General features: G+C 38.0%; 1 protein-coding gene across 1 annotated transcript; it reads right to left on the bottom strand.

Annotated features, from left to right (window-relative positions):
- Positions 1–30: 30 nt before the first annotated feature.
- Positions 31–19614, bottom strand: LOC133299157 (uncharacterized). The gene is made up of 4 exons (XM_061498598.1): positions 19542–19614; positions 18938–18974; positions 333–434; positions 31–226 (listed from the first exon to the last, which is right to left on the bottom strand). The coding sequence occupies exons 1-4, from the start codon at positions 19612–19614 to the stop codon at positions 31–33; spliced, it is 408 nt and encodes a 135-aa protein (XP_061354582.1).
- Positions 19615–22464: the final 2850 nt, after the last annotated feature.

Genomic DNA, 22464 nt, shown 5'->3' with positions numbered 1-22464 from the left:
TGTATTTATTAAACAAGCGTGTGAGCCTGACTAGATAAAACAATCATCTTTATCCGAACTGGATTCTGAATCTTCCTTAGCTTGTAGCTCAATAGGTCTCATCCTGTTTGTATTGGCTTCCAATGGAGGTAGTCCATCATCATCACTGGCATCTGTCTCATTCCTTTGTTCGAAGGTAGTTCTTTCATTTGAATCATATACCATCCCATATTTAAAAATTTCAGGCCTATATGGCAGGCATATAAAATCCAAGTTCAATATAGAAAAAATTATATGATTATTCAACAAGGGAGCACAATGCAAGTAAATCAGAGCTGTAAACAAGTGCACACCATTCTGGAGATTTCTGTAGTGCTCGGACTTGTTCATAGAAAAGAACTTGAGAAACAAGACATGCAACCTTGCTACCTGATTCAAGAGCCTTCTCCTTTCCACTTTTATAACACCTCGCAATTTTAAATTAAGTATTTAAAATATTAAATAAGTAATTAAGTGAAGGATTAATGAAAATCCTAAAGATTAGGCCAAAATACAAAGAAATGGCAAAATGGTAATTAGCCAACACGCAACCCTAGGAAGATAAAAATTGAGAAGACGGTCTCAGATGATAAAAATGACCCTGGAAATGGATTCCGAACGAAAAATTGAGTGGTTAGGCAAGTTTCAGAAAAATCAGTGAATATTGTTTTTATCGGGTCAAAATACCGCAGAACGATTGCACCGTAAAACATGCCAGTTGAGTTTTGAGCTCTAGGTTTCAAATATGAGTTATAAATAGTCTATAGAACTAGGAAATATGATTTCTGATAATATTTGATGGAATTAAGTCAGTTTGGGGAAGCGTGCCAACGGCGCGCGCAACAGCTTAAAACAGTGTTTTCTCCGAACGACCGGAAAACTCCAGATTCATCTGATCAAGTATAATTAAAGGAGAATTGTTAATGTTAAAAATTAGAATTTTTAAATAGGTTGTGAATTTACGGACGTTTAGTGAAAGTTCAGACGTGTTTTAAATCGCGTGATTTGGCGTGGGACCCACCCCACTTAAATCCCACTTAAGCCACATCATCTCCTCACTATTCACTCATCACTTTCACTTCTCTCTCTCTCCTTGGCCGCGCAACAGGCCCCTCCCCTTGCCATCTCCACTTTGATTTTTCTTTTCCCTTAAACCACTCATTTCTTCATCAAATCCAACAAAATTTGTGTTGAAATTTGTTGTAAATGGCCTTCTAAACCCATTGGCACTAGTGGCAAGCCTTGAATCTAGCTAAATCTTGCGAAAATCCCTCTCTTTGGTCGCGGCTTGCTTGTGTAGATTCATGAACTTGGAGCTTCTAGGTGCTCCAATGGTGGAGTATAGTTAGGAGGAGCCTTGTACCTTCCATTTGGGTGAGTTCTCTTGCATTTTAAACGGTTGAATGTGATGATGAATTCTTGAACCCTAAACCTTGAAATTTTGATGTGTGATGTTAGAGAGCTCAATTGGGAAAAGTTTGTACATGAAAGTGTCTTAGAATAATGTGTATTAGCTATAAATGCCACGAAAATTTTAGGTGAAAAATATGGATTTTTAACTTAGAATATTTTGAGGTGTCATGACTTGGATTTTGGAAAATGTGTTAAGATGTTATTGGGGAGTTGTTGGATGATTATATGTTGATATAATGGTGTTGTATGAGGTGTGGAATGATTAAAATTGAGTGGGAATTCTTTGGAAATTCCAAGTGTGCAATTCGGTCATATAGAGAACTTTAGGGAGTTGAGATTGTTTGTGTTGATTGGATGATATATCAAGTGTGGAAAGGTATTAAAATGGGTTGTGTGGTGGTTGGAAAGTGGTAGAATCAATGAAAAATAATAAATTGTATCTAGGGTCACAAAGGAACCTAAAGTGAAGTATTTAGCAAAACGATGCTTAAAAGACGTAAAATGGAAAAACGGCACTTGAATTAGCCTCTTGGCAACCTAAGGATGTGTAATAAAATGAGAAAAAAAATTTAGAAAAATAAATTTGAAAATTTGGCTTGTTTGGCCGAACCTTCCATGGGGAGGGAGGTGATTTTGACATTTTTCACGTTTTGATGGAATTGACGTATACTGATGGCTGTACATGGTTATGTAGGTTGTCGTACGTCGATTTGAATCCCGAACCGTGAATCGTTGGATTGCCCTTCGTCCTGGACAAGTGGATTGAGGTAAGTGATTGGATCAATGCATGAATAATTATGAATTAGCATGTGTTGTGTGAATTTTGAGTAATTGAGAATGTCCTCTGTGTAGGCATTCTGTTGAATAACAAGTTTGGGAAATAAACGGCTGTGGAGCTAAGTGGAGGAACAAATTAAGGTAACCTCTTGGTACTGGGGCTTGTTTCCGTTGTGTGTTCCACCATGCCAGTTGATGGTAGTGGTAGGAAATGTATATGAGTAGTGTAGAACAGCATGAGCATGCATGTAGTATTTATGAGGGTACTTATGTACCGAGTCTCTGGCCAGTAGACAGTGTAGCCTTCGAGCAGTGCGGACTTCCACTGGATAGGTCTCTGAGAGGGAGTTCCAGTTGACCTAGGGTCGTGGTGTGTCATCCGGGAAGGAGCACACTAGGAAGTCTCGGGTGTATATGGATGGAAGGGGTACCTTGGTTGTGGTTCTTGGAACACACCTTGGATGAGACCCGTAGGCTTATATGCCGAGGACGTTGCGTGGTATTGGTAGCTATCATTCCAGCTTCGTCGTATTTTATATCCCGATATTCCTCAGTTTCTCTAAATCCCTTGCTTTATCCCGTTTTGAAAGTGGTTGTTTTATATTGCTTATATGCATCGAAGTGAACCATTGGGCGGAGTTTTCTCCAGAACCTCTGGGTTACTGAGATATATCTGTATATCTCACCCCGTCTTGGGGCACTATTTCAGGAGGTAGCAGTGGCAGCGGAGCGGCGTGCAAGAAGCCCGTAGGATGACTAGTGGAAGCACCTTTACCATTTTGCATTTTGTTGGCCATGTGGCCTAGGCTAGACTTAGGGCATGAACATCTCATATGTATGTAGGATGAGTTCATTAGCATATTTGTTCATGTCGTTTTGCCTAAGTCTAGTAGTGTGTGTCATTTAAGCTTATGTTTCGATTTGTAATTAAAGTTGTAATATTTATAAGTTGTAATTTGAAGTTGAAATTGTAAGTTGTAATATGTAAGTTAAATGTTGTAAATGTACAAGAAATGCATGATATACTATGATGGAAGGGCTTTAGGCCTATTGTAGGTTTATGATTACTTGTATGTTGGAAATATGCATGAGAAGGGACCTTGTTGATTGAAACTGTTTAAGGATTTAAAGTGAGCTATATTGTATAATAAATATAAACTGAGTTGGGATGTAAGTGCCCCCAAGGCATTGTTGGTCCTTGTGTGTGCCATCCATTGGATTATTAGGTACATTTGAGGTACTAGTGAGCTTATGCAAATTTGGGGATTTTAGGAAAAACAAAGGAAACTCTGGCAAATTTTTTGTAGAATTGGAGAATTTTAGACGAACTTCGGGAGAGCATATCCCCCTCCAAAAAGGTCCGATAGGGACATGCCATACTCCATTTTAAAGCTTGAGATGTCCCCTACATGGTGCTAAAATATGAGCAAATACTGAGTTGCACGTAGCCCTGTAGGATGTATAGAACACGGACTGTCCAGAACCCCCTTATGCAGGGCCTGTTTCTGGTAGTTTTTGGGAAATTAATTCCCGCTTCGTTTCTTAGTCAAATTAAGTGTATGATATTCCAAATTGAAGTTTGCGGTGTCTAGTTTGTATTATAAAAATTTGAGAGTAATTGGATTAGTGGATTTTGTGCAGTAATTCGTGGAGTGTGAGTGGTTTTGAGCTGTTTTGGGGTTGGTTGGCAGTTTTGCTTTTCCAACTTCAAACGGCGATAACCAGAGCAAATGAGCTCGGAATTGAGTGTGTGATAGCTTCTTAGAAAGATAATTAAGTAAGAAAAAAATATAAATATAAAGGAAGGTCCGATTTTGTCAGTTGTGTACGCAGGAAAATAATTAGTGAACCATGTTCGGATAGGTAAAAACGTAAGATTGACAAATTGGCTAAGTGAGTTTATAGGAACCCCTTAGTGACTTATAATAAGTAAAGTAAGATGTAAAAAATAGTTTAATAAGTATTCCGCAAGAGTTTACAGTTATGGTCACAGCTTTTAATTATTACGCTTTTTATTGTTTTAAATGCTCGCGTAATAATCGGAAAAAGTTTATTCGCATTTTTATAAATGAATTGCTTTGATTGTAACTGCGCTTAATATCATAATTAATGTTAACAATACCGGTGTACAATAGGCTGTTACATTTTTATGGTATCAGAGCAGTTTTGTTAGGGAACTCTGATAATGCATAACTGTATTTTGTGTTGCATAGCTATCTGTGAACTATTTATGATTAATTTATATGTGATTCCTCAATGTGGGTCTGATCAGCTCATTCCTTTGTGTTACATGTACAGATATCATGAGTAGTGCACGGGGTCGTCGTGGAACTCGAGGTGCAGGGCGTCTAGCAGCACCAGATCCTATTACTGCAGTTCTGAATGCTCTGCAGGAAGAGACTGCTACAAATAGAAATATGACTGAGACCCTGATGAAAAATAATCAGGATATGATGCATGCCTTTATGAATGAGAAGAGGGCAGACAGGGCTCGGATGTAACATCCCAAGAGCTGGCAAGGGCAGGGAGTGATCGCCGGTGCGAAAGGGCACGGACAATGAACGGTTCATGCCAAATCTTGCAGCTTGGGGGTTCATGAATGAATCGAATCAACACCCGAAAGAGAGGATTCCAGATACTGTGCTGGTATGGGATGGTACAGTTAGGAATGACTTATAAGAATTAATTGGTACTACCTATACTAACAAGATGCATCTACTTTTCGGTAGCCCGGATCGGAAGAACTCCACAGTTAAGCGTGCTTGACTTGGGGCAATTCTGGGATGGGTGACCTCCTGGGAAGTTTTCCCGGGAAGTCTGCAAGTGAGGAAAAAGCACACTGAAAAGTCTCGTGTTAGTATGTGGGGAAAGTCATTGATTCTTGAAGCGGTCAGGCGTTACAAGTGGTATCAGAGCAGGGCCTCTCTTCCAGTACGGTGTGGTTCAAGGACGAACCAGGCGGAAGCTGGTGGGCATGTAACATCCCAAGAGCTGGCAAAGGCAGGGAGTGATCGCCGGTGCGAAAAGGCACGGACAATGAGCGGCTCATGCCAAATCTTGCAGCTTGGGGGTTCATGAATGAATCGAATCAACACCCGAAAGAGAGGGATTCCAAAGACTGTGCTGGTATGGGACGGTACAGTTAGGAATGACTTATAAGAATTAATTGGTACTACCTATACTAATAAGATGCATCTACTTTTCGGTAGCCTGGAACGGAAGAACTCCATAGTTAAGCGTGCTTGACTTGAGGCAATTCTGGGATGGGTGACCTCTTGGGAAGTTTTCCCGGGAAGTGTGCGAGTAAGGAAAAAGCACACTGAAAAGTCTCGTGTTAGTATGTTGGGATAGTCATTGATTCTTGAAGCGGTCGGGCGTTACATCGGAACAGGAGGGATGATTCTCCTCCACATACGTCTACGGAGACTCATACCCGTACACCATCTGTTACACCTCAGCAGGAGGGGAGTGGTGCTAGTCCGTCAGTATGGTGAGGCTAGTCACCACACTACTGATCCTACTTATATCCCAGAGCCTTCTGTAGATCCTTCTTTTGCTGCACAGTCATCTGGGGTTGTTGGGCAAGTTTTTGTTGGTACTGATGAGCAGAGACTCATTTCTTTCAGAAAGCATAAGCCGCCAGCATTTTAGGGGTCAAGGGACCCGAAGGTAGTGACTACCTGGTTGAGGGGTATGGATAAGATATTTCAGGTTATGGGGTGTCAGGACCCCCAGAGGTTATTGTATTCTGCTTATATGCTCGAGGGAAATGCCCACGAGTGGTGGTACACTGCATCTCAGCCTTTCATTATTCAGGGGGAAGAAATCACCTGGGCCTTATTTGAAAGATTATTCCATGAAGAGTACTTTCCCAAGGATGTTCAAGAAGCTAAATAGGGGGAATTTGAGAAATTGGTACAGAGTACCACGACTATGGATGCCTATGTGGCAAAGTTTAATGAGCTAGTGAAATTTGCTAATTATGGGGGTGTGCTGCCGACTCCTGAGTTTTTATCCGCCAAGTTTCAGAGAGGTTTTAATGAGAAAATTGCAAAAAGAATGTCCAATACTGCTGTGAGGAATTTTGCAGATCTTGTGACTCAGTGCAAACAGGTAGAAAGTGTTTATAATCGTTATCCGAAATCTGGTTCTTCGAGGACATCTGGTCCTCCAGGTAATAACAATAGAGGTGGCTACCATCAAAATAACAATAGAGGTAGGGGCTTGCAGGTAAGGCAGCCTCCGGGTCAGTTCAAGAGAGGTGGCTGTCAGAGAAGTGGGTTCAATGACAGAAATTCTAATCCCTGTTGTGATAGGTGTAAGAGATTTCATCAAGGGCCTTGTACTGCGGCTACGAATGCTTGCTTTAAATGTGGTAAAGTTGGGCATTATGCTAACAATTGTTACAGCAATACTGGGCAGGCTGCGAATCTGCAGGCCTTGCCATCTGCTCCTACGGTTGGGCGTGTTTATACTACTGATGTGCAGCAGACGGAAAAGGCACCAAATTTGGTAAAATGTATAATTTTCATCTCTAATATTGATTTGTCTGTTTTATTTGATTCTGGAGCTATGCACTCGTTCGTGACAGAATATGTTGCTAAGGGGTTGGGATTAAAAGTATCACAGATGATTCCCCCTATGCGTATTACTACGGCTACAGGAGAGGTTAGTGATTCCTCCTTCATTTGCAAAGAGGTCGGGTTTGTCTACGAAGGCAGGGCTACACTATTGATTTAATTATTTTTCCCCTGGCCTCTGTTAATTTGATATTGGGCATGGATTGGTTGTCTCAAAAATGCGCAATGATTGATTGCTGCGGCAAGAGGTTGATATTATCTCACGAGAAGCCCTCGGTTACTCCGTCTCCCTTTTTGTCTATGTGTCAAGCTGTTAAAGCCTTGAAGGCTGGGGATCAGGGTTATATTTTCTTGGGTGGATTGGTGGGTGGTAAGGAGATTGAAATTTCTATGATTCCTGTGGTTAATGAGTTTGAGGATGTATTCCCTGATGAGATACTGGAATTCCCACCTGAGAGAGAGATTGAATTCTCGATTGAATTGTTGCCTGGTGTGGGGCCTATTTCATTGGCTCCATACCAGGTGTCGCCACTTGAGTTGGCTGTGTTAAAGAAACATATTGAGGAGCTGTCTGCAAAGGATTTTATCAGACTTAGTGTGTCCCAGTGGGGAGCACCTGTTATATTTGTGAAAAAGAAGGATGGAAGCATGAGATTGTGTACTGACTACCGGCAATTGAATAAAGTTACGGTTAAGAACAGGTACCCATTGCCGCGTATTGATGACTTGTTGGATCAGTTGAGGGATGCCTGTGTGTTTTCTAAGATTGATCTCCGGTCCGGATACCATCAGATTCGGATTAAGTCGGAGGATGTGCCTAAAACGACGTTTCGTTCTAGATATGGACACTACGAGTACCAGGTGATTCCTTTTGGGCTTACGAATGCCTCGGCGGTGTTCATGGATTATATGAATCACATCTTCAAACCGTATTTGGATCAGTTTGTGATTGTGTTCATTGACGACATCTTGATTTATTTTAAGAACAAGAACGAGCATACTGAGCATTTGAGGACCGTGTTACAGGTATTAAAGGATAAAAAGTTGTATGCGAAGCCGTCAAAGTGTGAATTCTGGTTATCTGAGGTACAATTTCTGGGTCATGTTATTTCTGAGAGGGGTGTTGCGGTGGATCCAAATAAGATTGATGCTGTTATGTACTGGGAACGACCAAAAACTGTTACTGAGATCTAGAGCTTTATGGGTCTTGCTGGATATTATCAGAGGTTTATTGAGGGGTTTTCTACAATGGTACTGCCATTGACCCGATTGACACGAAATGATACTCCTTTTGTGTGGACCCAGGAATGTGAGAGGTGTTCTCTAGACCTTAAAGAGAAGTTGACTACTGCTACTGTGTTGAACCTCCCCGATCCGGAAGGTGAGTTTGAATTATATTGTGATGCTTCCAAGAAAGGTTTGGGGTGTGTGTTAATGCAAGAAAGGAGAGTTGTTGCTTATGCTTCGAGGCAGTTGAAGCCTCACGAGGAAAATTATCCTACGCACGATTTGGAACTTGCTGCTATAGTGTTTGCCTTAAAATTCTAGAGGCATTTTTTGTATGGGATGAAATTTGTTGTATTCAGTGATCACAAAAGTTTGAAATATTTGTTTGATCAGAAAGAGCTGAATATGAGACAGCGGAGATGGGTTGAATTTTTAAAAGGCTATGATTCTGAGCTGAAATACCATCCGGGTAAAGCTAATGTGGTGGCAGATGCCTTGAGTAGGAAGTCTGTTAGTGTGTCCCAGCTGATGTTGTGGGATAACGAAGTGATTGAACAATTCTGTGATTTGAAATTGATGGATGTCTTTATTGGTAGTGTGGAAGAATCTGAGTGCTTAGGGTGGAAAATAAATTGTATGAGAAGATTAAAGAAACACAGGCACAAAATGACAGTGTCAAGTATTTGAAAGGGCAGAGTGGAATATCTGTGAATGAACAGGGCTTATTAATGTATCAGGGCAGAATTGTAGTGCCCAAAGAGTTAGCAGAGGAGGTAATGTTTGAGGCCCATAAGGGTCAGTATGCTGTACACCCAGGTGCCACGAAAATGTATCAAGATCTGAAAACTAAGTTCTGGTGGCCTGGGATGAAGAAGGATGTTGCTGAGTATGTGTCGAGGTGCTTAATTTGTCAGAAAGTTAAGATAGAGCATCAGAAACCTGCACGATTACTTCAGCCGTTGGATATACCAGAGTAGAAATGGGAGAGCATCTCTATGGATTTTGTTGTTGGTTTGCCTCGGACTCAGGCGGGTCATGATTCAATTTGGGTAATAGTGGACAGACTTACGAAGTCTGCACATTTTCTGCCAGTACGAGTGGACTTCTCTACGGAGAAATTAGCAAAGTTATATGTGAAGGAGATTGTAAGGCTCCACGGAATACCGGTTAGCATTGTTAGTGATCGGGACCCGAAATTCACTTCCCGTTTTTGGGGAGCCTTGCAGCGGACTTTTGGCACTCAGCTCAGGTTGAGCATTGCGTATAATCCGCAGACTGATGGTCAGACTGTGAGGACCATACAGACACTCGAGGATATGTTGAGAGCTTGCACACTGGAGCAGGGTACTGCTTGGGACAGGTATTTACCACTGGTGGAATTTTCTTATAATAACAATTTTCACTCCAGTTTGGGCATGGCACCGTATGAGGCATTGTATGGGCAGAGATGTCGTACTCCTACTTGTTGGACTGAGGTAGGTGATAAAGAGAGATTTGGGCCGGATTTTGCGCAAGAAACTACAACGCAAATTGAAATGATCAGAGAAAAACTTAAACAGGCACAGAATCAGCAGAAAAGTTACTATGATAATAGACACAGACCGCTGGAATTTGAAGAAGGTGACCATGTATTTGTGTGGTTATCTCCAGTTACGGGTGTTGGACGTGCATTGGGCGTGAGGAAGCTGAGTCCTCGTTTTATTGGGTCGTATCAGATAATGAAAAGAGTAGGACCCGTGGCCTATCAGCTTGCCTTGCCCCCACAGTTGTCAAATTTGCACGATGTTTTTCATGTATCGCAGCTGCGGCGTTATATTCCGGATGAATCACATGTGGTGATACCGGATGATATTGAAATTAGAGAGAATTTAAAGACTCCTATAGGTCCTATTTGTTAGTATTTGGGTGTCCTAGAGACAATCTTATGATTAAATAAGGACAGAGATGTAGACCTTTTTAATATTGTCGCAAATAAATAAAAGCACTCTTTATCTTGTTTCATAATTATGTCTCGATATTAATATTAATATATTATGAATAACTTGATAAACCCCGTGGAATAAAATATGTATCTCTTGAGTATCTGTGATGAGATCACAATCATGAGGATTCAAGAATACCAGATGTTTATTCCTAATTTTATGTTCCTAGTCTAGAGATACTGAGAATGGGGTCAGTAATCTCGGGTAAGACTAGCACGACTTATCTATTTGTATATGGATACAAGGTATAGACCTCATGTGCTACAGATATGGAGATGTCTTAGCTAAAGTCGTGGGTGGACCTATAAGGGTATAGCTCGCACTGAACGGACCCACAAAGAGACTCTATGAGGAACTCTCACAGAGAGTATCATTAGAGTAGTCTCTTTATATTTGGGCATGTCTTTCCTAAGACCAGAAGTTATTACCTAGACTGTGTTCTAGAAGGCATGCTTTGATTGTGCACCTCGTCTGCCTGAAACATGGAGACTCATAGGTATACTGTTGGGCTTGTCCAGAAAGAACACAGGGCTAGGGTGATAAGCTGAAGGAATTCGTCAAATCTCTGTGAGAGATTAGGTTATCTGTAAACCGGAGAAATCGGGATGACATTTACAGGGACTCGGGAATCTATGCATAGTAAAAGAGATCATGAGATGATCTGCCTTTAGAGTCTGTAAATTGAAGATTCCCTATTTCGAATAAAGCTTACCCTAAACCGCAGGGGTTGATATGCTTCCTTACCCTAGGTTTTATGGGAAGGTAACCGAGACGAAAGGAAATATATACGGCAACCAAATATGTTTAATAGGATGATCAAATCATTAATCTAACTAGTTCTGGGGCAACAAAGCATTGCTAGTGCTCTGTGTTGTCATTAGATGGGTTGTGGGCTTATTGGGCCCGAGCCCATTTATGTCAGTGGCTAAGTTGGACCTAATGGGTCACACACAAACACCTAATTGTCTAGATGCTCTAGCATTAAAGGTATTGGGCCTAATAATAGTTATTAGCCCAAGAAGTTGTTTGGAACTCCACCTAAAGGGGTGGAGGGCGCATGGTTCATTGTAATGGGCTTGGATAGTCCAAGACATTACTAATTAATTTAATTAGTTAAATTAATTATCAAACATTTAGATTTTGAATTTTGGAATTCGAAATTTGAATTTTGAAATTTTGAATTTTGAATTTGAATTTCGAAATTCGAATTTTGAATTTGAAATTTGAAATTTGAAATTTGAAATTTGAAATTTGAAATTTGGATTTTGATTCGAATTTTGAAATTTGAATTTTGAAATTTGAAAATTTGAATGTTTGAACATTTGAATTTGAATGTTTGAATTCAAATATTTGAATTTGAATTTGAATTTGAATTGCCTATGAAAGGTTGTTTCATAACAAAAGGATAAGATGAGATCTTGTTGGAACAAATCACTAGTATCATGAGAGAATCTTTTGGACAAGATCCAAGGCCATATATGGCGCTGATTTGGGTTGTTGGTGAGCAAGATTTGCTCATCAAAATCAGCTCCAGAAGATTCAGTCAGTTAGGAAAAATCTGAGCGAGTTGATTCAAATTTGAATGCAACTACTCAGATGTATCTGGTCACCTTTTTGGGCTATATGGGGCGCACCATATAGCTGATCTTATGAAGATTTCTGATCAGAATTTTGAATAGGTTTTTGAACCAATTCTCAAGAGAATATTCTAGGAGACTGTTAGCAATTTTTGAAATAAAACAGCTCCACTTCTCTCTCTCCAATCTGGCGCCTAATGATCAGATTTTTAGGAGAAAAATCTGATTGGTATATTATTTTAAATACTCTCCTCTTATGCACCTATGTGATCAGTTGTTCCTCCATGGGTTTTTCTGAAAACCTAGCCTATTCTCTCCTCTCTCCTGCGCCACTTGTGAAGCTTTCACATTGAGAGCTTCACTTTTTCAAACACTTTCACCTAACCTCCATCTTCACACATAGAGCGCCTAGCAAGCCTCTTTGTGGTGATCATCCGGTGGCTTCACAAGAAGGAGTTCTTGCACCTAGACGAGTGGGTGGTGTGGATCAACGTTAGAGGGTCTAAACCCTTCAGACCGGCCTTGATCATCTGGTGATTTCACGAACAAGGTAACATCATGCTTTCCTAAAGCATGATCTTGATGTGCATGTATATTCCGCAAAGAAAAATTTTGTTTTTCCCTCTTGCATGCATCGGCCTTCAAGGCCATTTCGAACTTTCACTATTGAGGTCCTTGACCGCAGTGAATAGAAGCTTAAAAGCAAAGTGATTCCAATGCTAAAGGTTCAGTGGGAAGGACGTATGCCTGAGGAGGCTACTTGAGAGCGGGATGACGAGATTCTCCGGCTATATCCTGAGTTAGCAGAAATGTATGAATTAATTTTGCGGACAAAATTCTAAAAGGTGGGGTGATTATAACACCTCCCAATTTTAAATTAAGTATTTAAAATATTAAATGAGTAATTAAGTGAAGGATTAGTGAAAATCCTAAAGATTAGGCCAAAATACAAAGAAAGGACAAAACGGTAATTGTAACACCCCGTGTATACTCGGAATATTAACATTACATCGTATAAAGCGGTGCTTAATTAAAAATGCGGAATATTCTTTTTCTTTTCAATTATGACGTCATTATCAATTACCAACTTGATTACTTAATCAATTTCATAAAATATCGCCTGTATGTAAATTGCAATAAGACATCTATTGAAATACCTCAATATATAGATAAAGTGTGTATCTAAATCAAGGCATTACATCAAGTAATCCGGACAATATCCTGATACATTATTACAACTCCAAAAGACTCAAGACATAAACAAGACATAACAATACTACGTGTCATGGACAATCCCCATGCTCACCAAATAAACATAGTAAACAACAAGTCTCAACATAATACTCCAAAACATAAACTGAAGCTATAAGCATAAAAGCAGCATGCAAATCCAGCATCCAATCATGGCAGCATAATATAACAGCAATCTAACTCAGCTCCGGCCTCCTGCCGCCTGAGGTCTCAACATTACCTGACCCTGAAATAAGCATTCCCCAAACGTGGGGTGAGATCTCTAAACTAGAAATTTCAGTAAGACAAGGGGTCCTCAAGGATCTTCCACCCCAAGCTCACTTACATGTGCAATGTAAGTTCAAAAAGCATTTATATCATTACCAGTTCCAAAACTATGTAGTGCAACAGATATCTATGGCATGTGTGTAATCACTATCTACTGGCCAGAGAAATGTAGGAATACGTCTATTCCCTACATGTAGTACAAGGAACACCGCTTGCACCTCACCCACAGCCTCACCCTCTTGTATGTTCTACATACTCAGGCTTACCGTATAGGTGGAACACCTCCATGCATATCAACAAGGCACTAACATATAATAGCTCAACAGCATTTTCAAAACATCAAAAGCATGTAACACAACATGCATATACCATATCCCCATGGGACATGGTGGAACCACAACATGGCTAAACCGAGGAAACGAAAGCTTACCTCTAAGCTAGCTATCCAATGCCACAAGCTCAAAGTCCAATCACAGCAGATCACAATCTGATATGGACCAAATATAAATCAATAACATGTACCACATGCATACAAATTAAAGACAATGCCTTTTCATTATGTTTTCAAGTCTTAAAGCTTCTAACAAAGCCACAAGCCCTTAATCCCATGATTCTGGCTTAGACCAATACATACAGAAGTTCAACTTCATCAAACTAGGGTCCATAAACTCCCAATAGCCTACTGCACACACAGCACAGCTACTATTCTGCGAAATCCCAGAATATCCGGATATTCCTCGGGACCATATCCGGATATGCAATATCCGGATATCTCACTATCCATACAGATTCATATATCCGGATATCCAATATCCGGATATCCCAAAACCACATATCCGGATATCCAATATCTGAATATCTGTTCGACAAATATCTGGATATTTCACGACAGAATGCAGTTTCTGCATTTTCGTGAAGATATCCCTTAAAGGTTCCCTTTTTACCGATTTTAAACACCTAATCATGCATTTCTAGGCGTGTTCAACATTTCCCAACAACAAGTTATCATCTTTTAGTCATTAGATGCATCAAGGTACCATTTTTAAGCCTTAAAACTCAAGTTAAAGGTTGGTACAACAAACCAAGGCTCAAAACTCAGAATGGAGATGCTCTTGGAGCTCAACACAGCCCCTCAAGTCTGACTCAAGGAAGATGCACGAAAATGGCTTCACAAAGGTTGGTTATTTAACACAAAGGTCACCACTTGGACCTCCAAAAACCAAAACCAAGCTTCTCCCAACCCAAAACCAACAAGTCAACAACCAAACCTCCCTCACACAGACTTCACAACTCAGAAACAACACCACAAACCCCTTCCCAAAGGTGACTCTCCCTCACACAAGTGTTTAAGAAGAAGAAACCACAAAGAACAAGGAAGAAATGGCTCCAAGACTCTCAAGGAAGAAGAACACAGCAATGGAACAGTGCCAAGGAGCACTCAGCCACCAAGTCACGTATAGAATTCTGATCCTAGGGTTTTGTGCCCATAATGGGAGTATTTATAGTCCAAACACACTTAAACACACAGTATTAACTTTAATTGCTACGCTTAGCATTTTAATCCCAAACTTTGGATTATGAAACTACATAATTTTCTAAGATTTATCATAATTTTTTTATATTTTTCTGAGCGCCTTTCCGGTACGCGCTTTTCAAAGCCAGTACCGGTTTCTAGCACCAGTTCTCATTATTTGGACTTGAAATTCGTTTTACAAGTCCTACATAATATTCTAGTAATTATCATGCACTTACTTTAATATTCTGGGATACTTTTTCGGCACGCATTTATACCGACTAGCAGAACCGGTATCTGCACTTTTCTTCCGAAAAGTGACTTTTAGCATTCTTAATCACTTATTATGATTATTAAGCCTCATAAATAATTATTAGGGTTAATTATGGAATCATTTCCTATTTTTGCATAATTAATTAATGGTCTCAGTAATTAGCCAACACGCAACCCTAGGAAGATAAAAATTGAGTAGACGGTCTCAGATGATAAAAATGACCGTGGAAATGGATTCAGAACGAAAAATTGAGTGGTTAGACACGTTTCAGAAAAATCAGTGAATAGTGTTTTTACGAGGTCAAAATACCGTGGTACGATTGCACCGTAAAACGTTCCAGTTGAGATTTGAGTTCTAGGTTTAAAATATGAGTTATAAATAGTCTATAGAACTAGGAAATATGATTTTTGATAATATTTGATGGAATTAAGTCAGTTTGGGGAAGCGTGCCAACAGCGCGCGCAACAGCTTAAAACAGTGTTTTCTCCGAACGACCGGAAAACTACGGATTCATCTGATCAAGTATAATTAAATGGGAACAGTTAATGTTAAAAATTAGGGTTTTTAAATAGGTTGTGAATTTACGGACGTTTAGTGAAAGTTCAGACGTGTTTTAAAACGCGTGGGACCCACCCCACTTAAATCCTACTTAAGCCACATCATCTCCTCACTATTCACTTCTCTCTCTCTCCTTGGCCACGCAACAGCCCCCTCCCCCTTGCCATCTCCACTTTGATTTTTCTTTTCCCTTAAACCACTCATTTCTTCATCAAATCCAACAAATTTTGTGTTGAAATTTGTTGTAAATGGCCTTCTAAACCCATTAGCACTAGTGGCAAGCCATGAATCTAGCTAAATCTTGCGAAAATCCCTCCTTTTGGCTGCGGATTGCTTGTGTAGATTCATGAACTTGGAGCTTCTAGGTGCTCCAATGGTGGAGTATAGTTAGGAGGAGCCTTGTACCTTCCATTTGGGTGAGTTCTCTTGCATTTTAAACGGTGGAATGTGATGATGAATTCTTGAACCCTAAACCTTGAAATTTTGATGTGTGATGTTAGAGAGCTCAATTGGGGAAAGTTTGTACATGAAAGTGTCTTAGAATAATGTGTATTAGCTATAAATGCCACGAAAATTTTAGGTGAAAAATATGGATTTTTAACATAGAATATTTTGAGGTGTCATGACTTGGATTTTGGAAAATGTGTTAAGATGTTATTGGGGAGTTGTTGGATGATTATATGTTGATATAATGGTGTTGTATGAGGTGTGGAATGATTAAAATTAATGGATTTTTAACATAGAATATTTTGAGGTGTCATGACTTGGATTTTGGAAAATGTGTTAAGATGTTATTGGGGAGTTGTTGGATGATTATATGTTGATATAATGGTGTTGTATGAGGTGTGGAATGATTAAAATTAAGTGGGAATTCCTTGGAAATTCCAAGTGTGCAATTCGGTCATATAGAGAGCTTTAGGGAGTTGAGATTGTTTGTGTTGATTGGATGATATATCAAGTGTGGAATGGTATTAAAATGGGTTGTGTGGTGGTTGGAAAGTGGTAGAATCAATGAAAAATAATAAATTGTATCTAGGGTCACAAAGGAACCTAAAGTGAAGTATTTAGCAAAACGATGCTTTAAAAACGTAAAATGGAAAAACGGCACTTGAATTAGCCTCTTGGCAACCTAAGGATGTGTAATACAATGAGAAAGAAAATTTAGAATTTTTTTTTTGAAAATTTGCCTTGTTTGGCCGAACCTTCCATGGGGAGGGAGGTGATTTTGACGTTTTTCGTGTTTTGATGGAATTGACGTATACTGATGGTTGTACATGGTTATGTAGGTTGCCGTACGTCGATTTGAATCCCGAACCGTGAATCGGTGGAGTGCCCTTGGTCCTGGCCAAGTGGATTGAGGTAAGTGATTGGATCAATGCATGTATAATTATGAATTAGCATGTGTTGTGTGAATTTTGAGTAATTGGAAATGTCCTCTGGGTAGGCATTCTGTTGACTAACAAGTTTGGGAAATAAACGGCTGTTGAGCTAAGTGGAGGAACAGATTAAGGTAACCTCTTGGTACTAGGGCTTATTTCCCTTGTGTGTTCCACCATGTCAGTTGATGGTAGTGGTAGGAAATGTATATGAGTAGTGTAGAACAGCATGAGCATGCATGTAGTATTTATGAGGGTACTTATGTACCGAGTCTCTAGCCAGTAGACAGTGTAGCTTTCGAACAGTGTGGACTTCCACTGGATAGGTCTCCGAGAAGGAGTTCCAGTTGACCTAGGGTCGTGGTGTGTCATCCGGGTAGGAGCACACTAGGAAGTCTCGGGTGTATATGGATGGAAGAGGTACCTTGGTTGTGGTTCTTGGAACACACCTTGGATGAGACCCGTAGGCTTATATGCCGAGGACGTTGCGTGGTATTGGTAGCTACCATTCCAGTTTCGTCGTATTTTATATCCCGATATTCCCCAGTTTCTCTAAATCCCTTGCTTTATCCCGTTTTGAAAGTGGTTGTTTTATATTACTTATATGCATCGAAGTGAACCATTGGGCGGAGTTTTCTCCAGAACCTCTGGGTTACTGAGATATATCCGTATATCTCACCCTGTCTTAGGGCTCTATTTCAGGAGGTAGCAGTGGCAGTGGAGCGACATGCAAAAAGCCCGTAGGATGACTAGTGGGAGCACCTTTACCATTTTGCATTTTGTTGGCCATGTGGCCTAGGAAAGACTTAGGGAATGAACATCTCATATGTATGTAGGATGAGTTCATTAGCATATTTGTTCATGTCGTTTTGCCTAAATCTAGTAGTGTGTGTCATTTAAGCTTATGTTTCGATTTGTAATTAAAGTTGTAATATTTATAAGTTGTAATTTGAAGTTGAAGTTGTAAGTTGTAATATGTAAGTTAAATGTTGTAAATGTACAAGAAATGCATGATATACTATGATGGAAGGGCTTTAGGCCTATTGTAGGTTTATGATTACTTGTATGTTGGAAAAATGCATGAGAAGGGACCTTGTTGATTGAAACCGTTTAAGGATTTAAAGTGAGCTATATTGTGTAATAAATATAAACTGAGTTGGGTTGTAAGTGCCCCTAGGAATTGTTGGTCCTTGTGTGTGCCACCCATTGGATTATTAGGAACATTCGAGGTACTAGTGATTTTATGCAAATTTGGGGATTTTAGGATAAACAAAGGAAACTCTGGCGAATTTTCTGTAGAATTGGCAGATTTTAGACGAACTTCGGGAGAGCATATCCCCCTCCATAGAGGTCCGATAGGGACGAGCCATACTCTATTTTAAAGCTTGAGCTGCTCCCTACATGGTGCTAAAATATAAGCAAATTCTGGGTTGCAAGCAGCCCTGTAGGATTTATAGAACACGGACTTTCCAGAACCTCCTTATGCAGGGGCTGTTTCTCGCAGTTTTTGGGAAATAATTCCCACTTCTTTTCTCAGTCAAATGAAGTGTATGATATACCAAATTGAAGTTTGAGGTGTCTAGTTTGTAGTATAAAAATTTGAGAGTAATTGGATGAGTGGATTTTGTGTAGTAATTCGTGGAGTGTGAGTGGTTTTGAGCTGTTTTGGGGTTGGTTGGCAGTTTTGCTTGTCCAACTTCAAACGACGATAACCGGAGCAAATGAGCTCGTAATTGAGTGTGTGATAGCTTCTTAGAAAGGTAATTAAGTAAGAAAAAAAGATAACTAAAAAGAAAGGTCTGATTTGGTCAGGTGTGTTCGCAGGAAAATAATTAGTGAACCATGTTCGGATAGGTAAAAACGTAAGATTGACAAATTGGCTAAGTGGGTTTATGGGAACCCCTTAGTGACTTATAATAAGTAAAGTAAGATGTAAAAAATAGTTTAATAATTATTCCGCAAGAGTTTACAGCTATGGTCACAGCTTTTAATTATTGCGCTTTTTATCATTTTAAATGCTCGCGTAATAATCGGAAAAAGTTTATTCGCATTTTTATAAATGAATTGCTGTGATTGTAATTGTGTTTAATATCATAATTAATGTTTATAATACCGGTGTACAACGGGATGTTACAACTTTCATCAACTACAACAAAGCTCCCTGCACATTGAGCAAGCATATGAGGTTGGTTGATCAACGATGTGAAGCCAGACCAAGAAAGTAATAGTTTTGAAAACTCAATAGACATTTCAATTTATAGATCATGTTTCAACCTCAAATTTTTTGGCTGATGGCTTGGACGTAGATGAATAGATGGTTCTCTAGCCAATTCCCTAGACAATGTAAATAGCCCACAATCAATGTTTCAAGCAATATAGAGTCTACAGACTATAAATATGTTCAAGTTTGATAAAACAGATTGATTGACAAAATGGGTTAGTGGAGTGATATGGACTAACTCATTATTAGCATAAGAGAATTTTCCCAATTCTTGAATAATGAAACACATCTAGTTAGTTACAGTTGACAAGAGAGCCCCTATCCATTCTATGATTGAGATTGATCATACTTTCAATCATGTCTGGAGCCTAGTGATAACACAAAATCATTGGTTCAACGAGAAAGACATAACACTGTCAATAAAGCAATTAACAAAAGAAAATAAATAACATATTGAGTAGCAAGTTAAAACAATAAGTACTGCATTGCTTCTTAAATAGGACAAACCTCGTTTTATCCACATGCTTTTCTGAAATTTAGTAGGAAATAGAGCTAGTGGTTTCTCACCACGTGCATCCATGACCTTGAGACAAATCAAGATGGAAAGATAAATAAGAACTATATCTATATATATCTGTGATCACATAAACTCTAATTTGGAAAACATCACTGTCGTCGATTTTCAGTCATCAACGTCCGGAGAACTTGGGGGCTTATTTCTGTTATTTCAGGGACCAATTTGTTCCTTTTTTATTGCTAGGGACTGAAAAGGAATACGTGGATATTGCCAGGGACTAAAAAAGGTATTTACTCTTATGATGATCATTCAACTTATGTTAAATGCGACATAGAATTAGATGATGCAGATCCAATAGAGGATTAATTGTCGTTTGAATTGCTATATAAAGATATTGATATCGTTGAAGATTAAGCAAATTTGATGGTAAATCTTCTCCTAGCAAGGGAGAATTTTGGGCTATTGTGTATGATCCAACCAATTAATGGATTCATTCAAGAAGTTTGGAGTCAAACATAATTATAGCTCATTAAGCATGACTCATATGTTCAAAGAAACAATAATACGAAAACTATCATATTACAATCAGATCAAAGTCAAAATGAAGTAGCATACTTGATTATAATTGTTCGGCGAAAAAAGGAAAGCAACAAAATTGTCGTGATTTTTTATGCATCTAAATGATTTAATTTTACTTAATTATCTTTATTTTTATGAGGTATCTCTCATTATATTTATCTTTTGAAAATTTATTTATTTTTAAGATTTTAAATTCTGAATTAATTTATAATTAGTCTATAAAAGGGTGTTTAATAGTCACTAACCTTATTTTAGGAGTTTAATATTTTGTTATTTAATAATTATATTTGAGAATTGAGAATTTTTCTTTTGTCAAATCTATTTTTTATTTAGCTAATTTTTTTTGCGCTTTCTGCATGAGCCATTCTGCCAAGTTTACCCTTTATATAGTAATTTATTGTGTAAGAGTTGATTTGTTCTTGCATATACATATAATAAAATTTACCTTAGATGCCAGTTTTTTTACTTTTCATTTTGGTTATAGATTCCATTCATTTTGGATTGAGGAGAGAGAGAGGGCTATCACAAGTAGTATAAAAAATATAAAATAAAAATAAAAATAAAAATATTAGGCTAGCCTAAGAGGCTCTAAGGCCGAGCTTTTAAATTAGAGCCTGAGGCCTTTTTATTAAACGAGCTTTTATACAAGTCCAAGCCTTGTTCCAACAATCAATTTTAGACATAAAAGCTCAGGCCTTCACGAGCCGAGCCAAAGCCCCTGTAAGGCCCCTGACTCGTTTAGCACCCCTAATCAATGCGATCCATTTGGGCAAATAAAAAGAAAATGCATTTTTATTTTAGATGCCAGTTTTTTTACTTTTCATTTTGGTTATAGATTCCATTAATCATCTATTCTCCGGTAGCGAAGCTCAATGCACCCGCTATTCTAATGAGGGGCTAGCCTACAGAGCCGTACCCCGAGGACAAGTTGACCGGAGGAGGTTGAATGGAGATACCTCCATAGTTATACTAAAAAAACAGAAAAAAAGAAAAAAATGCGTTTTCATAAAACAGAAAAAAGGAAATGTGTTTACCATTTTCTTTTGTTATTTTGTACCCTCTTTCGTTTATTTATTTATTGGTTGTAGTACTCTCTTTCTTTTGACTATTTAACAACTCGAGTTTGGAAACATAAAGAAAGCGAAATTAGTAACATAGCTACTTCACTACTAAAAAAGTTTCAATTTTCAATGAAAATTTTTCTGTCAAAATTAAAGATAAAATTTTTGACGAAAAACATATTCCATAGAAATTTTATTAAAATAAATAAAAAGAAATTTTATTTGTGAATTTTTTGACGAAAAATGAATTCCGTGGAAAACCTTATAAAAATAAAAATAAAAATTTAAGTATATTTGCAAATTTTTCGACGGAACGGAAAATGAATTTCGTCGAAAAATTTATAAAAAAATAAATTAAAAAGAAATTATATTTGTAAATTTTTCGGCGAAAAATGAATTTCGTTGAAAATCTTATAAAAAAAATAATTTGTAAATTTTTCGACGGAAAATGAATTCCATTGAAATACTTATAAAAAATAAATCAAAAAAACATTATGTTTGTGAATTTTTGTAGGGAAAATGAATTCCATAAAAAATTTTAGACTAAAAATAAATTTCATCAAAAATCTTATAAAAAATAAATCAAAAAGAAATTATATTTGTAAATTTTTGGGCGAAAAATGAATTCCGTCGAAAACCTCTTAAAAAATAAATCATAAAAGAATAAATCATAAAAGAAATTATATTTATGAACTTTTCGACGGAATCCTTTTCCGTCGAAAATTTTTGACGAAAAAGAATTCCGTTGAAAAGCCTTTAAAAAAGAAATTATGTTTTTGAACTTTTCTATTGTATTCTTTTTATTTCGAAAACCCTTTAAAAAATAAATTAAAAAAGAAATTGTATTTTTTTTCTAGAGAAAAGGAATTTCGTCGAAATCCTTATAAAAATAAATAATAAAAGAAATTATATTTATGATGATACTTAAATTTTATTATATTCATACTCATAATCTATAGCAATCACTTTATTTTTTTTTATTACTTTCTTATTAAATAACTTTTAGCACAAAATTAAATTTGTAAAAGAAATTTAATCATATTGTTTGAAAACTATTTAATATAAAATAATATAAAGTATACGTTCATCTCAAAAGAATGAATTTTAGTGTATTTAATGAATTATTAAATTTTAAATTGAAAGATAATGTTTCCAATATCAAGAAAAGAGTAAAGACCCAAATTGGTCCCTGACAAAAAAAGCGGTGGCCAAATTAGTCCCTAAGAAAAATAAACTCGTTGAATAGTCCCCAACAATGTGAAACAGGACCCAC

This window comes from Gastrolobium bilobum, unplaced genomic scaffold (genome assembly GCF_033153095.1).
Source record: "Gastrolobium bilobum isolate Gb01-03AN ecotype WA unplaced genomic scaffold, APGP_CSIRO_Gbil_v1 utg18003, whole genome shotgun sequence".
NCBI lineage: Eukaryota > Viridiplantae > Streptophyta > Magnoliopsida > Fabales > Fabaceae > Gastrolobium > Gastrolobium bilobum.
Note: the sequence above shows the minus strand (reverse complement) of the source record. Positions and strands in the feature narration are given on the sequence as shown.